The following is a 20,985-nucleotide window of genomic DNA, read 5'->3' on the forward strand; positions in this document are numbered from 1 at the left end:
TAGAGCTCCAAGGAGATTATGTTGAAAAATAAAAAAAAATTTACCCAAAAAAATTGTTTTTATACTTCATTCTAAGGACTTATTGAACTACCCTCGTAGTAACCGTCATTGATAGTCATACTTATTTACCTATAATTGTAACGTTTACTGAACTGTCATGTTGTCCATATACGTACTAGGAAGATCGTTAAATTTAACTTGGTTTTCAGTAAAATGTAAGGTTCTTTTTTCTGCGTGAAGCATTCTTATTATTCTCTCTGTGGTCTGCCTCTAGGCACATTGCCATTTACTTTACCTTGATACACTTGTTTCGTTAGTCGTTTATATTTCATTCTCTCAACATGCCCAAACCATCATAATGAATTTCGTTCCTAGATATCAACTAGTGTACCTCATTCTTAGAGGATTATATCATTACTCACTTTGTCCATTGGTGGTTTGCCGCACATCACGCGCAGAATTGTCACGTTAATCGCCTTAAATTTACTCTTATCCTTTTCTTGGTAGGTCCAGATCTCGCTACCCTAAATTACAGTCTGTATAAATATAGAATTATGTGTTTCCCTTTTAGCTTTACTCAATATATTTTTACTCCTGATAATGGGTCCTACTCGAGCGATAACCTTCTTACCTTCATCTATACACCTATCTAAAACCTCATCTATCTTTCCCTCATCAGTGAATAGGCTACCAAAATTGATGTACTTATGAACTTGTTATATTCTCTCCTCTTTTAGAACTATTTTGCATACTCTTATCTCACCCTGTCCCTCAAACAACATGATTTATGTTTATTCGCGTGCATTTTAAAGCACATGTCTCTAGATTCACACCTTCCTTGTCGAATAGGGCTATTCTTAGATCGTTAGCCATAAAAATAATAAGCAGCCAAGAGGGCATAACGCGTCCTTATCTAAAACCTTACCTAATATCAAACCAATCACTCACTTATACAAACTTTGCTACCTTCATATATTGTTCTAATTGCTTCGAAGAGTAAGCCATTGACTGCATACTCTCTCAGGACTTCGCAACGCATAATTCGGTTCACTTCATCGAATAATTGGTGTAGGTTAACAAATTCACAGAGTACAGTTTCTTTACTATCAAACTGTTTTCTGTGATCTGTCTCAAGCTAAAAACGTAATATGAACACAATCTTCCTGGTATGAATCAACATTGCACTTTCCAGATTCCCAGGAAATTAAAAATGATTCCTGTTGAAATTCAGAATGATAATTCTCTGACAAAATTCTTTAATCCAAATTAAAACTAATATTCTTATGACCAAGCCTTAGACGGAATAGTAATGCACACAATGCTTCCTACTATTCATAACTTTTCCGCCCGGAAAATCATCTTATATTCCAATTTAGAAATATAGTAAATTCTCGTTAAATTCCCGGTTAAAACCGAGATTTTACAATCATACTTCGGGTAGACTTCGGTGTATTAAAAAATACCTTAAATGATGTGGCAATATTTGCAAATACCTCGGAATACTTTGGAATATTTTACCACATTTGAAAGCTGCCTGAATAGCCCTTTTCATTTTATAATGTGTTTAAAATCAATTTCAGTTACTTTCAATCAATTTTTTTACAATTTCGTGAAAAATGAAAAGTGATTAATTTTGCAAAGGGTTTCGTAGGAAATGTCCGGTAGATAGCTTGACATGTGATGTAAGTAAATACAAAATAAAAAGGTAGTAGGCTTTAATTAATGCATTGGATGACCTCATTCAACTCTGCACATTCGTATTTGAATACATTTTTTAATTGCTACTTGGATGATTTAACTGGAGAACTCGTTCAATGCTCCAATTAAAACCAGCACCCTTAGCTGCCAAGTTCATTTTTTGTATCTACATACTCTTTGAAAGACAAATAATAACACAGAATTTGAACGCTGAGTAGAATTTTTTTAAAGTTTGAATGAACACAGCTGAAGTATGCACCCGCTTACTTCCTTGCCAACGGTTAAGGCGCATTGTTAAATCGATATTTGGTATATGGAAGTGAAGCAAACAGATTTCACATCCTTTTCTTCTATTACATTGTCCAAAAATATGATAAAAAATATTGACTCTCAAAAAATTGACTCTCGAACTTGTTGTGGAGAACTCAACGAATAATTTCCGCTAAATTCTTTTGAATTTTGACACCTCGCACTGTACAACTCCTCCTCAAAGGATGTCCAAAGAAACTGAATTTGACAATTTTGCGTAAAATTGACACATGGGTTCTTTTTTTTCCTTTTTTTGCTTCACATTACTTTTATTTGACAATTCAAATATTTTCAAGCACTTCTTACACAATTTACAATTGTTTAAACAATGTTTATTTGTTTAAATATTTCTATTTACCTACTATTTCACCGAAAGCTACTTTTTGACCTTTAATTGGACAATTCATCATTTTCAAGAAAACTTATCTTTGTTTCAAGCATTTGCCAATTGTTTAAACAATTATTATCAACTTCCAAACTTAGCGTTTCTTTTTTGTAATTAATGCGGTAATATCTCTTGGAGGGCAAATTTTTATTTATCGGTAAACTTGCGAAACGGCAGTTAATATAGAATTTTTTAAAAAGGATACAGGATCATTCAAATTATTTTAAAAGATATTTAGAAAGTTTATATAAGGTAAAAATTTGAAAAGGATTCAAAAATAATTAAGAATTTGAAACAAAATTTAGATTTTTTAATATTTCAAGAAAAATTAGTATACTAGTAGTTAAAAAAATTGAGGAAAAAAACTCATAAATTCAAAAAATAATTAGAGGGTTGGAAAAAAATTCAAACAAAAAGTTATAACTTTTAAGTTTTCAATAAAGTTAAAAAAAAATGTAGGCTTTTAAAGATTTCGAAAAAAGAAGCGTTTTCAGAAATGTTGAAAGTTTTCCAGCAACTACAAAGTTGTTCCTAAAATTTCATAAATATTTAAAGCTTTTTAAGAATTTTGGAACGTTTGAAGTGAACGAAAAATTTCTGAAGATTTGTAAGAAAATTAAAAATATTGCTTGGACAAATCACAAAAAACTTCAAACAAAATTTCGATTTTTTAAGATTAAGAAAGAATACATTTGTTAGGATTAATACAAAATTTGTTTTGATTTATTATTTAAAAAAGGGAAAAAGATTTGTATAATAACATTGAAAAATATTTCAAAAAATGTAAATTTTAATGAAAAATGTAGAATTCTTCTGAGAATTATGAAGTATTTTAGGAAAATAATTTTTGGTATGATTCGAAATATTTTGTGATTTCAAAATATTTTGAAGCTCTGTCGTAGTCGTGAGTTTGGTAATTTAGTAAACAATAAAACTATAAACCCCTGATAAATGTATGCATGCTAATAATTATTTATTGATCATTTCCGTCGTTATTAAAAATGTCAAAGTTACAAGAATTAAAACTTTATACACTTGTTTTCGAAAAATTCTAAACCTCTACAGAAATCGTGAGTTTGATCATTCAATAAACAAGAAAACTGTGTACCATTAAAAAATATACGTGGACTAAAAAATGTTTTTAATATCCTCCACCGTTATTGCGAAGCTGAAAGTTAAACTAAATTAAAACTTTATGAACTTGTTTTCGAAAAATTCCGAAACTTTAATGAAATAACGGGTTACAGATACGGCAATTTAAAAGAGCCTTTTTATGAATTTATCATTGTCGGAATATTCAGAACAAAAAAGTTCTGTTCTACTTATTGCTGAATGTTTCAAAACTCCACTTTGAGAAACCCACCAAAACTCCAGGATTTGAGACCCCTGTGTCAGAAACGAAACGATTTGTCTGTTGGCCTGTCTGTATCATTTAGGCACTATAACTTTCGAAAGACTAATCGTATTTGATTGAGCTTCAGAAGACTTTTTAGGGCCTAAAAATAAGGTACGAGTTCGTTAACAAGCCATTTTTACTAACTGTTCCTGTTTTATTATATTTTATTTTATAAATTTACATCAGAACATTTTTAAATAAAACGAATATTTTTTGTTTTAATTGTTAGAACGGTTTTAAGTAATCCAAAATTCTATTTTGCATCAAAAGAATGAAATAAACAAGAAAATTTCAGAATGAAAAATATTCAGCCTAAAAAGTCCTACAAATTTACTTTCAACCCATTTTTTGTTAAGACGTATAATTTTATTTTAATCGTGATAAAGCTTGAAGAAAAAAAGAGTATTTTCCGGCAAAACTATGTGGCATTAAAAATGTGCAAAAAAATTTTTTGCTTTTGAGAATACCTACAAAATCGCCTTTCACCTTTTTCTGATAGAATTCATGGTTATTGATTTAAACATCAAAACTGCTGCTGACCAATCAGAAATATACATTTTCTGTTACACAATTCTTTTAGAAAATTAGACAATTTATCAGAGAATTATATAAATAATACAAAAAATCGTGTGCGAAACACGAGGATTGCAATGATGATGTGTTCCTTATGGTCGATAGAGCCTCAAGTAAATTAAATTTCTGCATGGAAAAAAAAGGATATCAAGATGTAAAAACTGCATTTTTAAATATAGGACAACGATCTAGATTTTAATCTGTACATTTTTTATATTAAAATTCAATATCCACGTATTAAAAACTCTGCATATAAAAATATTAATATTAAAATGTACTATCTCGATATTCAATTTTAATTTCAAGATATTATACATAAATATTCAGATCAGTGTCCTAAAGTTGAATATCCAGATATTGTTTCTTATCTATTTTCTCCGTGTATTAATCTAAAATCAAAACGAAATTAATTATCTCTTTAAAAGTATGTAGAGGTTTCGACAGTGCGCTAAAACTTATGCTGTTTCATTTCCTTATCTTTACGGAAGACTTTTTATGATGTTTAGGTCAAAACTATTTTTTTTGTCACATCATGAGATTCATTTTTTTTCGTTTAAAGATTCTTTAGTCAGATTTTTTTTTACCAAATGAAAGATGTTTTGGATGTATGCATTCAAATATAAGAATCTTTTATTACATTTGAGGCACCCTGATCCACAACATTGTCACTGAGAGTTGAAAATGGCTCATGTGTTGAAAATGGCCATGCGGTGGCGCTAGTAATAAATTGTTTCTAGTTGTTTTGACTGTTATATGTCTTGTGTTAGAGCCGTTACAAACTCTTGAAAATATATCAAGAAAATGGTTTATTTATATAATTATTGTCAAAATGACACATTGGATTTTTCTAATAGTGTTTTTCTGTTTTTTTATCGGATCATTTCTATTAATTAAGCTTATGTTTATCGCTTCGGTGTGAAAATCAGGTTATAAAAGTGAACTCAGAGAACACCCGAAAACACCGAATAAAAGAAAAGCTTTTTAATAATTATGAAAGATCTGAGGAGAAATGGTTTCGGTTTTATTTTAAAAGAATAATTTTAAGTTTTAAAGATTTTAAAATGTGGTTTAAAAGAACGTGGAAGACTTGAGACCATTTTTTAAGATTTACAAATTCCTTAGGTAAACTGTATTTTGTCAGAGTGTGAAAAAAAGTTTTTAAAAATTATTGGAAATTGTTACATGATTGTTTTGTAACGAATTTCAATAGAAATTCTAAAAAAAGATCACAAAACATTTTGAATTATTTTCTAAAATGTTTAAAAAGTGTGAACGATTTTAAAGGAAACTTTTGCAATTTTGCCACATTACATAATTTTTGAAAAAATTTGAGTAAGTTTAAGAGATATTCAATAGTTTTGAAACGATTCAAAAAGAATTAAAACTTGTAAAGATTTTTTAAGAATATTCTAAAGTTTCACGAAAATGAAAGATTTGTTCAGGTTTCTAGGAAAAATTAAAATAATTTTTCATTTCGAAAAATGAATTTGAAGAGCTTATTTAAAAAGATTTTAGAAAATTTCAAAAATATTAAAAGAATCCGAAAGATTTTAAGGAACAATTTTTAATTCAGCAGAATAAATAAAAAATGCAGAAAAAAATTGAATAATTTTTAAAGAAAATTTTTAAAAATTTGTTATACATAACAAACGATTTCTTAAAATTTCTAAACATATTTTAGAAGATTTTAAAGCAAAATGTTTCAATTTGGTAAGATTGCAAAATAAAAACGAACAAAAATCGTATAAATTCAAGAAATATTTAGTAGAATTTGAAATAATTTCGAAAGTTTTCAAGAGAATAATTAAATTTTCTTAAAATTGCTTGAAAATTTAGAAGACTGTAAGGTAATTTTCAGAAATTTGGAATCATATTTGAAAATTTTAAGAAAAATTCGTGTCGACTAAAAATATTTTCAAAAATTTAAAACGTTTTAAATACAGGGTTGGCCATATTCGACGAAAAGATTTGGCAACACTGTAACTTTTGACTAAGATGACAGATCGAGTAATAACATAGCGCGTTTGAAGCATCAGTCTAAGGAGATTTTTGCCATGGAGCAGTACACTCCACGCGAACGCTCTCAGATTGTTGAAATTTACATTCAACAAAACTAGTCAATTGTGAAAACTCTACGTGCATGGAGAAAAATAAAGTGAAAACTGCGACTACATTGTATCGTTTGTATGAAAGATTTTCATCAGGTGAGGCACTTACTAATCCCGAGCGTCCAAATAAAAAGCGACCAAGGCGATCGGATGTAAATATCGCACTCGTACGGGCTAGTGTTCAGACGTCTCCAACAACATCTCAAACACGTCGATCTAAGCAGTTGGGCATAAAAAGAACCACTTTACGTCGCATATTACGTAACAGGTTTTGCGTCAGTTGAATTTTGTATGGGAAAAAATGCAAAGCATGACGCAATATGCGACGTAAAGTGGTTAGTTTTATGCCCAACTGCGCAGATCGACGTGTTTGAAATGTTGTTGGAGACCTCTGAACACTGGCCCGTACGAGTGCGATAGTATATATTTTCGATTATACTTTTACTTTTTATGTGACAAGTTAAATGCATTCTTTCATGTATTTAGTTCAGGAATAATTCTAGTTGCAAAAAATATGGAAAATGGGTGCGAACTAAAAAGGATCCACAAACCTTTCAAATAAATTTGTAGCCTAAATATTTTTAAAAGTTCTTGTTTTAATGATAATAAACCTAATGTATACTTAAAGAAATCGTTTTTAATTTTTTTTTTATTTTCTTTATTCGAAGGCGCCCTTTTCTTGGAGAATAACCCAGATGGGTTAGTTAATTGGTCTCAGATCAAAGAATCTTTTTTTTCTTGCATGCATTAAACTATGTATACAAGAAGTTTTATTTTATTATTTTTCCTCAGTTATTTGAAGTAATATTACCGTTTGACTGTGCGAATAATTATTTCCGTTGACAATACACTTCTTCGTGAATGGTTCCTCGGTGGTAATTTCCAAACTGTTATCTTGCAAGGAAATGTCAACTTCCCCAAGCAGAACTTCGTCGACCGTCCTTCCTGGAGCTAAAAAAAGATAGAAAAGTCGAAGATGATGAGAAAAATAAGGCACGGTTCATCCGAATTGACAAAAAATATTTTCCTGGCAAGAAATTCCTCCTTAGAAAATATTCAAGAGATAGAAGCAAAAGAAATGAGTTACCTGCAAAGTCGATTAAATAATCAATAATTTGTTTCCCGTTTTGTGAGCTAATCAAATTATTTTGTTGGATCGTTTGGTTGATTTAACCAAAAAGTTGGTTACGATTAATAAAGATTTTTGTGGGCACAGCAAGACATTTTGTTCATTGACAAAATATATTTTGTAGAATTCATCATATTTTTGTATAAGCAATAGAATTATTTGGTTAAAGAAGCAATATAATTTTTTTGAATGAAAATTTGTATTTTTTAGAATTAATAAAATATCTAATTTATGCAAGAATAAGCTAAAATTTAAGAAATCAACAGATTCAATAGAATGCGTTCAATTTGCATACAATTGCAGATGAAATTGTAATGAACCGAAAGATTTTCTGATTAATCGAAAGATTTTCTCTCAAATGAAATGCATGTTTACTGCAGTATAGCATTTTTTCTTCGTCTATCGTTTTCTTTAAATAAGGAGTAAACAATCTAACTTTATTTAATTTAAAATAACTTTAAAAATTTCATAGATCAAATTGACAATATATTGCTTTTACTAGCATATTAGCTGACATACACTATATTGAAAACAAGGGCTTCGGGTGTCTGCGCATGCTCGGTTGCGTGCTTAGTATGAGCAACTAAATCCTTTGGTACAAGTAACAAACGGTACCACTTTTTAAGTAATCAAAATCAAATCTTTGTGAAACAAACAACTCCTCAACAAATTTATTGTCCTACCTTAATTTGATTTATTTTTTCTCGGTGTTGCAATAATAATTAAAATGTTTCAAGTATGTATCCAACTTTTAATTAGTGAATAATGTGTATTATAATACGCATACACAACCTATTTTGCTTTTCTAAATGTCAAGTGATTCGTGATTTTCGCGAATATTCGGTGAACCAGTTCAAAAGTTTAGAAGTGTCACATCAGCATACAGTTGATGCAAAATGACATTATACGAATATCAAGTGAAGGAAATAGACGTGGGACGCAAATCACGTGATTGCTTAGAAACTGAGGGGCGTGAGGAGTTTGCATCGATCTGTAAGCTTTGTGTTTACTTACTGAGCTTTCTTACTCTCCGATCTAAACTTGAAGTATATCTATATTTTACATCATATATGTATTCCTATAACAGGCCGTTTGCATTCGTCTTCTCTTTCTCCTTGGCCTACATGCCATGCCTCGCTGGAAAATAAAAGCGAGTCTGGTATACACACCGTCCATTTCTAAAGGCTCCATTTGTTTTTCCAAATATCAAAATTCCGTTCGTGGCACTTTCAGCAGCAAATATGAAGTCGATGTAAACAACTATTCTTTGAAAATTGTTCAACTTTCCATGGGCCTTCGCGAAAAAGTTGTGTGACTTAAGTCCGAGCAGTTTCACCCATTTCTTTGCGTGTTTTTGAGTGATCTATGACATATGATTTTGTAAAGCTCTTCGGCTGGGTGGATTGCTAGTAAGATTGATCAGCGACTTGCGTCGGAGCGGTGCGGAACGAACGTGTTGCTTAAATAGACAGCACGGAAATTTCAGATTAATCAAAACTGTATACATTTTCGTGTATACCTCCTTCAAGCACTTCCCTTTCTTACTTTTCTCAAATAAATTCCTTTATCCCCAACAGTATAACGAGGCTAAACCCGAGCGATTTACGTCCACCCTTAAGAGGGATCTGGCTTAATGGTATAATAATATTAATTAGTATATATTGGTTTGTGCAACACAGTGAAAATGCCTTTAAATGGTTGAAGATTACAGAAAAAAAGTCTTTATAATTTTCATGCAATTTAATTTTCTTACATCTTACATTAGGCCTATTTCTTAACTTAAAACCAGACCGTCTTTCTTAAAATAAAACTGATTTCTGCCTTAATTCAGCATCGTCTAGATTCAAGTAAAGCTTGTTGGAGGTTAATCAATTCAAGATCAAGATTCGAGTCTCAATTTAAGACTCAGTTTTAGAATTCAGATATAGGCCTCCTAAAGTTAGACCAATGTGACCTAATTCTAGTCTAATTTTTCTCAATTAAGTGCAAAACAATTGTAAGGTTCGAGTTTGATATGGCTTTCTGCTAGGGATAGTAATTTAGTTTTTTTTTTCTGGAAGAAATTACGGCTTTTGATCTTCTAGTCTGATATAAGAGCCTTCGATTACAATTTCAGTTTAGTACTTACATCAAAGTAGTTTTTATTACAATTACAAGATTTTGTTGTTTATAGAATAGGAAATTGAAATATAACTGACCTATTTAAATGATCTAAATTCGAAAGACAAAACATTGCTGCCTGCAGGCCTTTGGTTAAACATGATAAAATATTCAATGCGCATTACTTTTCAAAATTGGTTAGTCACTATATTGTGTTCACTTTTTAATGCTTGATACTGAAACTGTATCATAGGTTTGAACACTATATAAATAAGAATAGACAAATAAATTTGAATTTTTACTTTGTGAAATTGTAATAAATATGATTTTAAAACGTACTAAAAATTACATTTAAAAAGTGTTATAAAAATTAATGAGGATTTTAATGCTCTGAACAATGGGTCTTCTCTGGGAGGTATAATAATAATTAATAATTATGAATAAACTACATTGTTTCGTGAGACCTTATTTTGAATCCTTTCATAATATTTTGAATATTCTTAAAAATAACCATTGTTTATATTTATTATGTTTTTATTGTTATATTTTTAAACTTAGGACATATTAATTACTGATATTTTTTAAACATTCTCATAGATTATTTCTTTATTATTAAATCAAGATTGGTTTAAAACTCCTTTTTTTATTGAGACAAACATCAAAATTAGAACTAAAAATATTTTTGAGTTTTACTAAACTAAGTTATGATATTAATCGATTAAGATTTTTGATGAAATTATGCTTTAGGGTCCAGTAGAAATGAATACAATTATGCAGAGCCTGTTCAATAAGTATAGGATATTTGCAGGCAGCCCCCGACACTGGAACAAAAACGCGGCCCTGGTGTAGTAGGTCTGACTTTCTATAGTCCAGGCTGAGCAGTAGAGAAATTCGCGAGCAGGATGGGTGCTAGGGGATGTTAGGAACCAAATGCAGTGGCGTAGCCAAGAGAGGGTTTTTGGGCGTTAGAACCCCACCCTTGACGATGGAAGGAGGCACATCTATTTCCTTTTTGTATACCGTCTTAGTCCTCAGTTTATCCGATATACCTTCCTAAAATATTTCCCCACTTACTTTCACGAAACGCTAAAACCAAAATTTCTCGCAGATTATAGACGAGCATAAACGGCAGGTAATCTGTGCTACTCATAGCAAAATGAAATTAGTACCCATTTTCGCAAATGAGTTTCTCAGCACGCAGTTCAATTAAATAGATTTGAAAGGAAAGCATAAAAGTGTTCTGTTTGCTTGAAAATATACACTCAATATTTAAAAATTAAAATATCAATTTGTATTTGTACGCAACACAATGTTATGCAAACGAACTGCTGGCACTTCCATGTTGATCTATGTAACGAAAAAACCGCGGGCTCAACCAATGAATAAGGAAAATTTAAATTTGGGAAATTCAGAAAATGTTAAAACAAATGCTAATGTATTTCTTAATGATATTGGATCATCTAATGCCTATCAAATTTCTTTGGAGAAATAAATTTTACACTAAACTATTCGAATAGCAAATGTAGTTAATAATGCTGCATTATTTATTATATAATTAAAAATATTGGAATATAAAACAATACTATACTACATTGAACTGTTATTAATAATATTATTTCTATTATTAGACTGAGTACAATATTAAATAAACAATTAAAAAATTAATGTATATATAGGAATAATATAATAATAAATATGATATTTACCAATTTTATCTCATACTATAGTACCCTAATTTGTCCCTGTAAGTAGTACCTCACTTTCTGTTCAGACCTGAAAACCCCCCCTTTTGTCAAAGACTGGCTACGCCGCTGACCAAACGCATGCTCAAATATTCGCTTCCGAATATTTGCGGAATAAATATCGCGCGAGAAGTGAACCCTTTTTTTGGTTTCCGTTACGCTTTCAAAATGGACCGTAGGCTCGAGCAGCGCCAGTCAAAAACAGATGATTTGTTCATTGAATTCTCTCCATATGCCTGATTAATTATTGTGAAATTCTCGGTTTCAGATTTTCCAAGTGTAGCACAAAATTTCACCACACAGCGTTTCTCGAGCATGCGCTCCATTTTTGGAGCGAGACTGAGACCCAACAAAGGGTTCACTTTTCGCGGGATATTTACTCCGCAAATGTTCGGAGGCCACTATTTGAGCATGCATTTGGTTCCTGACATCTGCTACTACTTATCCGACCCATGAATCCTTCCGTTACTCCGTCCTGGCTACAGAAAGCCAGTCCTACTATTTATGGAATTTTGAGAGCGTGATGGAAGACTACAAAGAGTGTTTACCCCTCGTGCGATATTTATATCGCAAAAGCTCGGAGGCGACTGTACGAATATGCATTTGGTTCCTGACATCCCCCACCATCCATTCTGCCCGTAAAAAACCCATCTATTACTCCGCCTGGGCTATCGAAAGTCAGTCCTACGACTTATAGAACAGACCCTGCATTATAATTATTTATTCTAAAATGTTTTCAGGCTGGTAAGAAATTTAATACGATTTCATATCTTAATTATTTGCTTAGAGTTAGGTAAAATCACAGAAGGGGCACGACAAGATTATTATGATTACAGTTTCCAATTTCGCAAAATTATCTGTTTAATTGTAATATTATAACGATATAAGCATCTATTTTTGTAGTTACAAATTAAACATACAAGGTTGGCCATATTCGACGAAAATATTTGGCAACACTGTAACTTTTGACAGAGATGACAGATCGAGTAATGGCGTAGCGCGTTTGAAGCATCAGTCTAAGGAGATTTTTGACATGGAGCAGTATACTCCACGCGAACGCTCTCAGATTGTTGAAATTTACATTCAACAAAACAAGTCAATTGTGAAAACTCAACGTGCATGGAGTGTTCAGAACACTGGCCCGTACGAGTGCGATATTTTCATCCGATCGCCTTGGTCGGTTTTTATTTGGACGCTTGAGATTAGTAAGTGCCTCACCTCATGAAAATCTTTCATACAAACGATACAATGTAGTCGCAGAAGGCGCAGTTTTTCACTTTATTTATTTTTCTCCATGCACGTTGAGTTTTCACAATTGTCTTGTTTTGTTGAATGTAAATTTCAACAATCTGACAGCGTTCGCGTGGAGTGCACTGCTCCATGGCAAAAATCTCCTTAGGCTGATGCTTCAAACGCGCTACGTCATTACTCGATTTGTCATCTCTGTCAAAAGTTACAGTGTTGCCAAATCTTTTCGTCGAATATGGCCAACCCTGTATATAAGTTACGTGTAAAAGAAGGTCTAATTTATAACAATAGTTGAAATTTATATTACGCACTGTAATCATGGATGCTAAGCTCGTAAAATAAAACACAAAATAGTAAAATACCAACGTCCAACGGAGGAAATTTATCAAAAAAGTGAAAATTGCAAGACTTTTTATAAAGATTTTAAAGGCTATATTTTGACATCGGATGTTGACATATTTATTTTGATTATTTTGAAACTTATGAATCTTTTTAAAAATTTAAATACAGCATAATTGCCTTATGACATATTGCCTTGTCACGCTTGACTGAGTTCCGCCTCTCTCTTGGTTGTGCGACTGTCCTCATCACGAAAGTGTGGAACATATAAATTCTAGAAACGCTAGGTTTAGCGAAATTCGGCAAGTGTAGACAAAATATTTTCGGTGTGCCTGGGTACATGATCGACTTAAAAGTTCGTTTTGTATACCTTAAAATTATTAAAATTTTGAAACTCAAAATTTTTTGGACACATTTTTGCAACCCACGAAGTGATCGAGAATTTCTTTGGAAATCGGATACTTCACTGTTAGAAGTAATCGGAAATTTTCAGAATTTCTAAGTTATGAAAGTTACCGCAAACGGAAGAAAAAATTTAAATACTTTTGAATGGTCGTTTGATTAAATTCTGAAGTTTAGATATCGACGTATTTAATTCATACAAATTTGTACTAAATTTAAGCTGGGAAAAATTTTAAGTAACCTTGTTTTTTATCTGTTTTAAACTGAGATTTATCTGATTTGAAGTAAAATTTGTAAAAGTATTTGCAACAGGAATTTGTAAAAGTAACAGAATTTTTTTAAATTTCTCATAATTTTAAAAGATAGTCTTAACGTCTAATTTGGAAACAAAAAAGTAGACATGTATCTAGATTCAGCATAAAAAAAAATATTGTTGATGTGAAGCCGCGAAGTCTAATATCGAAATAACTGTTTTGCGCGTTTATTCTTTCTAGATACAGGCCTTTTCAAAATAAAAATAAAAATTAAGATAAAATCGTAAACATCATAGAAAGTGAACCTGCCTTCCCAAAATGTTAGAGAAAATTTGTGTGGTTAATTTCGCATTATTCAAGCCGGCACCCTACAATCCTGTCAGTCAATCTGTCATTCTGTCTCTCCATATCAGTTAGAGCAACAATTCTAATTTATCAGAGCTTTTTGTTCAAGGGTTGCGAAAGGATGTATATGTAGACTCTTTTGTCCCAGGGAATAGGGATCCATTATGTTCAAGCTCAATGTTCATTGGCGATATCATTGTTACAGCTAAGCTTCGAACAAGCCTATCAATCTATCATTCAGGGAGCGGCTAACGGTAATTCAATGTTGTTGACAGGCAACTGACGCCCTTTGGCGTTTAGACATAAGCTTCAATTGTCACCAATAATTAGTGACTTTACGTGAAACAGAGGCGTTAACTCAATATAGTCTGCCATGAGAATGACACACTTCGATCGTAATGGGCCGCACACAAATTATGTTAATAATGGGGGGGGGAGGTAATAAACTACGGTTGGCCACCGTGGTGGTGGAGGGGGACAGTTGAAGTAACTTTATGAACTTAGATACCTAACATTTAGTTTGTTTCCCGATGATAAAATTAAAAAAGATTTTCAAATTTTGCAAAACATGGCCCTGTAATGATACAGTTCTCAAGAAACTTCCCTTTCTCCTTTTTTGCCTCAATATTACCTGAAATAATAGAACTCAATAAGATAGTCCAACTACATTTGGATGAAAAGAGCACTATTATATTTTTGGCTCGGAATTCATCTTGTTTGATTCAAACTTTTATTATTTGATTGAAAATTAATTAATTTTTTTTTAAATGCAAATATTTTGTCATTAAGTACTTCCTTTTGGCAAAAGTCCGACCGTTGGTTCTAAAGTTAATCCATCCCCGAAAGATTTTTGTATCCTAAAACCGATTCCGTTATCAAAATTTTGCCTATATGTCAGGTTTTTAGATATCCTAACCTAGAAGGGACTACTACTTTTCTAGTTTTTTATTGTGGAACTGAAATGGTTAATGTTTTATATCTCGAAAAAAAACTTGGTTTGAGATGATTATAAATGTAAATAAAATGTAAAATGAAGTACAACACCAAGTTGCGTTAGCAGTTTTTAGATAAAAAATGGCTGATCATGTCATATTGTCTCAATACGTCTAAAAATAGCCCTTTTCCCGTTTTTGGTTAGGATATGTCAAAAACCTGACGAATAAGAAAAATTTAGATAATGGATTCATTTTAGGAAACTAAAATCTTTCGGGGTAACACAGTCCGGTTTTTGTGTATAAATTTTGTCGGCCTTTGTTATTCGAGATGACTATACAGCCTAAAAATTAATCTTGTCGGATTGGAAGTTGAACTGTTTTGTAGAGAGAAAGTTTTTTTGATTTGAAAATTAAACTCTGATTGAGAATTACCTTTTTTTTTAAATTCATATTTTCGGTTCGGGAATTCGAATGTCTTGTAAAAAATTCGTCCATTCTGATAGAAAATGCATCTTTTATAATTTAAAAGGAACATTTATGTTGAAGATTTAACTTTCGTTGACAAAATTCGTCTGTTTGGTTGAAAAATATATCTATTTGGTTGAAAGTTTAACAATTTTCTTGAAAATTCGGGAATTTTTTTAATTTTCTGATAACTACTAACGTGGTATATATTCTTTTTAATTGATCAAAAATATACTCGAAATATCTGTATTGTTGATTATTCGATGTGGAATTTCTTAAGCTTTAAAACGTTTTTTAAGCTTCTGGTTACTCTTTTGAACTAGTCATCACGTTTCAAATTCAGCAGTTACTTCTATCGCTATATATGAATAATGTTCAAGTTGGATCCAGAAACAACTATCTATCAATATCCCAAACAAATATTGAAAATCCGAAAAGTGAATATAAGAATTTTATACTGCCATCAATAAGAAAGAACAAAGGAATCAGGGCATAAATCACTTTTAATTTTATCTGATACCAAATGGCATAATTCTTATTAAGAATATATTATTTATCTTCTTTAAAATTACTATAATTTGAATTTAAAGATTTAAAAAATTGCTCAGGGCTTAAAACTAATTTTTTTTTTGCTTTAAACGCTGAAATTCGAAAATATTTGAATTGAAATTTCTTGATTTCTAGGGTTTTCCAATTTCCAATTGCACAATTTCGCAGTTACAAATTCAAATTATAAAAACGTCGGAACCATTTTTATAATATTTATTTTTAAATTGCCAAATTTTGTTTTAAAACCCTTGATAGAGAGTTTTAAATTTCATAATTTTAAATTTAACTATCTTATATTATTTAGTTTCAATTTTAAACCTAAAAAATTATCTGGTTTTAAAATTTTTTGTAAATCATAGAATATCAATTTTAAATACTTGATAGTTGCACAATTTTCAGTTTAAATAATGTGTAGTTAAACAGTTTTGAATTAAATGCATTCAGAATAAATTAAAAACAATGAAAAATTAAGACGATATTTTTCTTACATTGAAGTCTTAAAGATTAGAATATTTTACAACCATAGACATTGGAAATAAAGTTATTTTTAATTTGTAAATGTTCCAAAATATTGGATATTTAAATCTAGACTTTAAAAAAATCGAATTGTAAGTCTTAAAATTCTGATATTTTAAACATTTCAAACATACGAGGTGTGTTCAAAAAATAAGGTGACTTTATGGTTTTCTCAAAAAATATTCATTTATTCCTCAATATTTATGTTGCCCCCTTCAAAGTAATCCCCCTCAGATATAATACACTTGTGCCAACGCTTTTTCCAATAATCGAAGCACTTCTGATAATCATTTTGTGGTATAGCCTTGAGTTCTTTCAGCGATGCAGTTTTTAACTCCTCAATCGTTGAAAATCGATGTCCTTTCATGGGTCTCTTCAGTTTTGGGAAAAGAAAAAAGTCACTGGAAGCCAAATCCGGTGAATATGGAGGCTGAGGTATGACTGTGGTGCTGTTTTTAGTCAGAAAATCTTTCACAAGCAACAATGAATGAGCAGGTGCATTATCGTGATGCAAAAGCCACGAATTGTTTTTCCAAAGTTCCGGACGTTTTTTGCGCATCGCCTCTCGCAAACGGCGCATAACTTGCAGGTAATACTCCTTATTGACCGTACAACCTTGTGGTAAGAATTCTTGATGCACTACGCCACGGTAATCAAAGAAGACAGTGAGCAAAACCTTCACATTTGACCGAACTTGACGTGCATTTTTCGGTCTTGGAGACTCAGGATGCTTCCACTGAGAGGATTGGGCTTTAGTTTCGACGTCATAACCATATAACCACGAATCATCCCCAGCTACAATCCTTCTGAGAAAATCAGGATCATTATTGACTTCATTCAACATCTCCTGAGCGATGGTCATGCGATGGACCTTTTGATTAAAATTAAGCAGATTTGGAACAAATTTCGCTGACACACGTCTCATGCCCAAAACGTCCGAAAAGATAGCATGGCATGAACCAACCGATATGCCAATATCTTCAGCAACTTCTCTGATGGTAATTCGGCGATTTTTCAACACCATTTCTTCCACTGATTGGATGTTTTCGTCTGTTGTTGACGTGCTGAGACGTCCAGGGCGAGGTTCGTCTTCGACATCCTCGGAACAGCTTGTACCACTTATACACATTTTTCTTACTCAGAGTACACTCACCGTATGCAACTGTCAACATTTCAAGAGTTTTAAAACACTGGATTCCATTTTTCACACAAAATTTAATGCAAACTCTTTGCTCCATTTTTTTCGAAAGAAGAAAATAGCCGAGCGCACCAAACCCTTCTAACCTTTGACGCCTCTGCCTGAAAAACAACAAGAGCTATATAGTCAAAACTGTGACCATATGATCGTGACCAGTGTACCAGCACTACAAAACAAAAGATTTAAAACTTGAATGTACGTAGCCCGCGAAAATTGAAAAGTCACCTTACTTTTTGAACACAACTCGTACATAGCATTAGAGTGGTCCAAAAATGCATTAGAATTTTTTTTAATTTTTAGGCAAAACGCCCGGAAATTTGTTCGAATCCACAAAAAAATGAACCCATTTTTTTTTTAAGAAAAAATATTTAGAGGTGGCGCAAGCCCCATGGAGTTTAACACGTATTTCCCATAAGCAAAAAAGATGTTTTTGTCAATTTTATTCAGAATTCTCAATATTAGGTGAATAGAATTTGAAATTCACAATTTCTCTTCACAATTAGTCACAGAATGCGAATAAAATATTACTTTTCAAATATCACCCACATAGGTCTGTTTTATAGGGTCCCAAAAAAACCCCATAAGTGAAAAAATGGGTTTTTCTAGTTTTTGGCGCTAATTATGATTTTTTTTTAACGCATATTGTTTCAAATACATGAAATACTACTTTATACTGATAATTAGATGTTTATTTAAATTGCTTAAACAATTTATTATTGTTTTTAGCAACTTTCTCTTAGAAAAGGGTTAGAAAGTCAAGGTTTTTTTCTGAATATTTCAACTTATTTTCAACGTTTTAGTTAGAGCGAGGTAATAATCAATTAAAGTTGACCAAAAATAATTGTTTAAACAATTTTTTATTATATATAACAATATTCTCTTAAAATAATTCTAGAAAGTTGCGGTTGTTTAAATGAAATTTACAACTTTTTGTCCACTTTTCACTTAAAGTGAGTAATTATTTAATTTAATTCGGGAAAAATAATTGTTTAAACAAACTATTATTGTTTATATCTATCGTCTTCTAGATTAATTCTACATAGTTGCGGTATTTTCCTGAAATTTCTAACTTTTTATCACGTTTCAATTAGATTGAACTTATAATTAATTCAAGTTAACAAAATAATTGTTTAAACAATTGATTATTATTGCTAATAATATTCTCTTTGCTTAATGATAGAAAGTTGCGATTTTTTCTGAAATTTTTAACTTTTTGCCCACTTTTCACTTGAAGTAAGTTTATATTTAATTTAATTTAACAAAAATAATTGTTTTAACAAATTATTATTGTTAATGGCTATCTTCTCTTAGAGTAGTGCTAATAAGTTGCGGTTTTTCTAAAATCTTAAGCTTTTTGTCCACTTTTCACTTAGTGAGATAATAATTAATGCGATTTAACAGACATGCTTATTTAAACAATTTATTATTGTTTATAACCATTTTCTCTTAGATAAGTGCTAGAAAGTTGTGGTTTTTTCTAAAATGTTTAACTTTGCTTTACCTTTTTAGCTGCGAACAAATAATAAATAAACATTAGAGAGAACCATATTTTAAACAATCTCTTTCTTTTTTACTTTTAATTATTCCATTTTTTGTTTTTGTCTCTTTTGTATAATAGCTTTTTTTTTAAATAATTTTTTTTAACATTGGGAAAAGAACAGAAACAATTTACTTAAAACAATACTATACTATTTGAAATAAGATCCTGTCTAATGTTTATTTATTATTTGTTCATAACTAAAAAGGTAAAGCAAAGTTAGACATTTCAGAAAAAACCGCAACTTTCTAGAACTAATCTAATAAAAGATAGCTATAAACCATAATAATGTGTTCAAACAATTATTTTTGTCAAATTAAATTAAATATTAACTAAGTTCAAGTGAAAAGTGGTCAAAAAGTTAAAAATTTCAGAAAAAATCGCAATTTTCTATCATTAAGCAAAGAGAATGTTATTAGCAATAATAATAAATTGTTTAAACAATTATTTTGTTAACTTGAATTAATTATCACTTCACTATAAATGAAAATTGATAAAAAGTTTAAAATTTCAGGAAAAAACCGAAACTATCTCGAATTAATCTAGAAGAAGTTAGCTATAAACAATAATAATTTGTTTAAACAATTATTTTTCCTGAATGAAATAAAATAATTACTCACTTTGAGCGAAAAGTGGACAAAAAGTTGTAAATTTCATTAAAAAAACATCTAATTATCAGTATAAAGTAGTATTTCATGTATTTGAAAGAATATGCTTTAAAAAACGCAATAAAATCATAATTAGCGCCAAAAACTCGAAAAACCCATTTTTTCACTTATGTGGGTTTTTTGGGACCCTATAAAACAGACTTATGGGGGTGATATTTAAAAGGTCATATTTCATTTGCATTCTGTGACTAATTGTGAAGAGAAATGATGAATTTCGAACTCGATTCACCTAATATTGAGAATTCTGAATAAAATTTACAAAAACGCCTTTTTTTCTTATGGGAAATACGTGTTAATCTCCATGAGGCTTGCGCCACCTGTAAATATTTTTTCTTCAAAAAAAAAAAAAAATAGGTTCATTTTTTGTGGATTCGAACAAATTTCCGGGCGTTTTGCATAAAAATTCGAAAAAAATTTTTTAGACCACCCTAATGTAGCATTCTTTTCTAATGTTTCTTTTTTCCGTTTCTTTTCCCATTTAATATGTAAAAAATCAGATGGGCTTCTGTTTCCGGTACCGATCGTAAAAGAACTCTTTTTATCAAGTGGTGTATTTTTGGCTTTGGTGGAGGAAATAAGGGTGAGTGAATGCAGAAAAGGCAGAAAGTGCGGAGATCGAGTGTAAAGGAAGAAGGGTGAGTGAAGGCAAAGGTGTGAAGGGTGAAAGTGAGTGGTTTGAAGTGAAAATTTGGAGCGTGTGAAGTTTTTGAGGTTAGGAGTGAAAAAATAGTTTTTTGGTCAGGGGGGCAAGAGGTAGAAAATAAAAGCGGGAAACATCACAGAGCTTTGGGTAAGGTAGGATGCCGACGACGCGAAGTCCACAAACTGGCGCCAGAGGGCAACAGTTACTGGAAGATCGCACAGAGCAGAAAACCGTAGTGGCTGCAACAGCTGACGTTGCTGAAAGCATTGAAAGTGGGGGGATGGGTGACGTTGATCGCAGTGACAGCAGCGGTGATGAAAGTGCCGACAAGTCGACCTGGGTGAGGAGGGTAGCGGATTCAGGTACGGGCAAGCAACGGGGAAGGCCCTCAAATTTACAGCGCCTTAACAAGCTAGGCAACGCGGGTTCGAACAGAAGTCTGGACG

The 20,985-nt window shown here is 31.4% G+C and overlaps 1 protein-coding gene across 1 annotated transcript in view; it reads right to left on the minus strand.

Annotated features, from left to right (window-relative positions):
- Window positions 1–20,985, minus strand: part of LOC117176042 — a 132,828-nt gene that overhangs the window by 24,906 nt on the left and 86,937 nt on the right. Inside the window, exon 2 of the mRNA XM_033366030.1 lies at window positions 7,281–7,420. Coding sequence (XP_033221921.1) covers window positions 7,281–7,420 — 140 coding nt within the window. The remainder of the gene's footprint in view (window positions 1–7,280; window positions 7,421–20,985) is intronic.

The sequence above is a fragment of the Belonocnema kinseyi genome, chromosome 7 (genome assembly GCF_010883055.1).
Source record: "Belonocnema kinseyi isolate 2016_QV_RU_SX_M_011 chromosome 7, B_treatae_v1, whole genome shotgun sequence".
Taxonomy (NCBI): Eukaryota; Metazoa; Arthropoda; class Insecta; order Hymenoptera; family Cynipidae; genus Belonocnema; species Belonocnema kinseyi.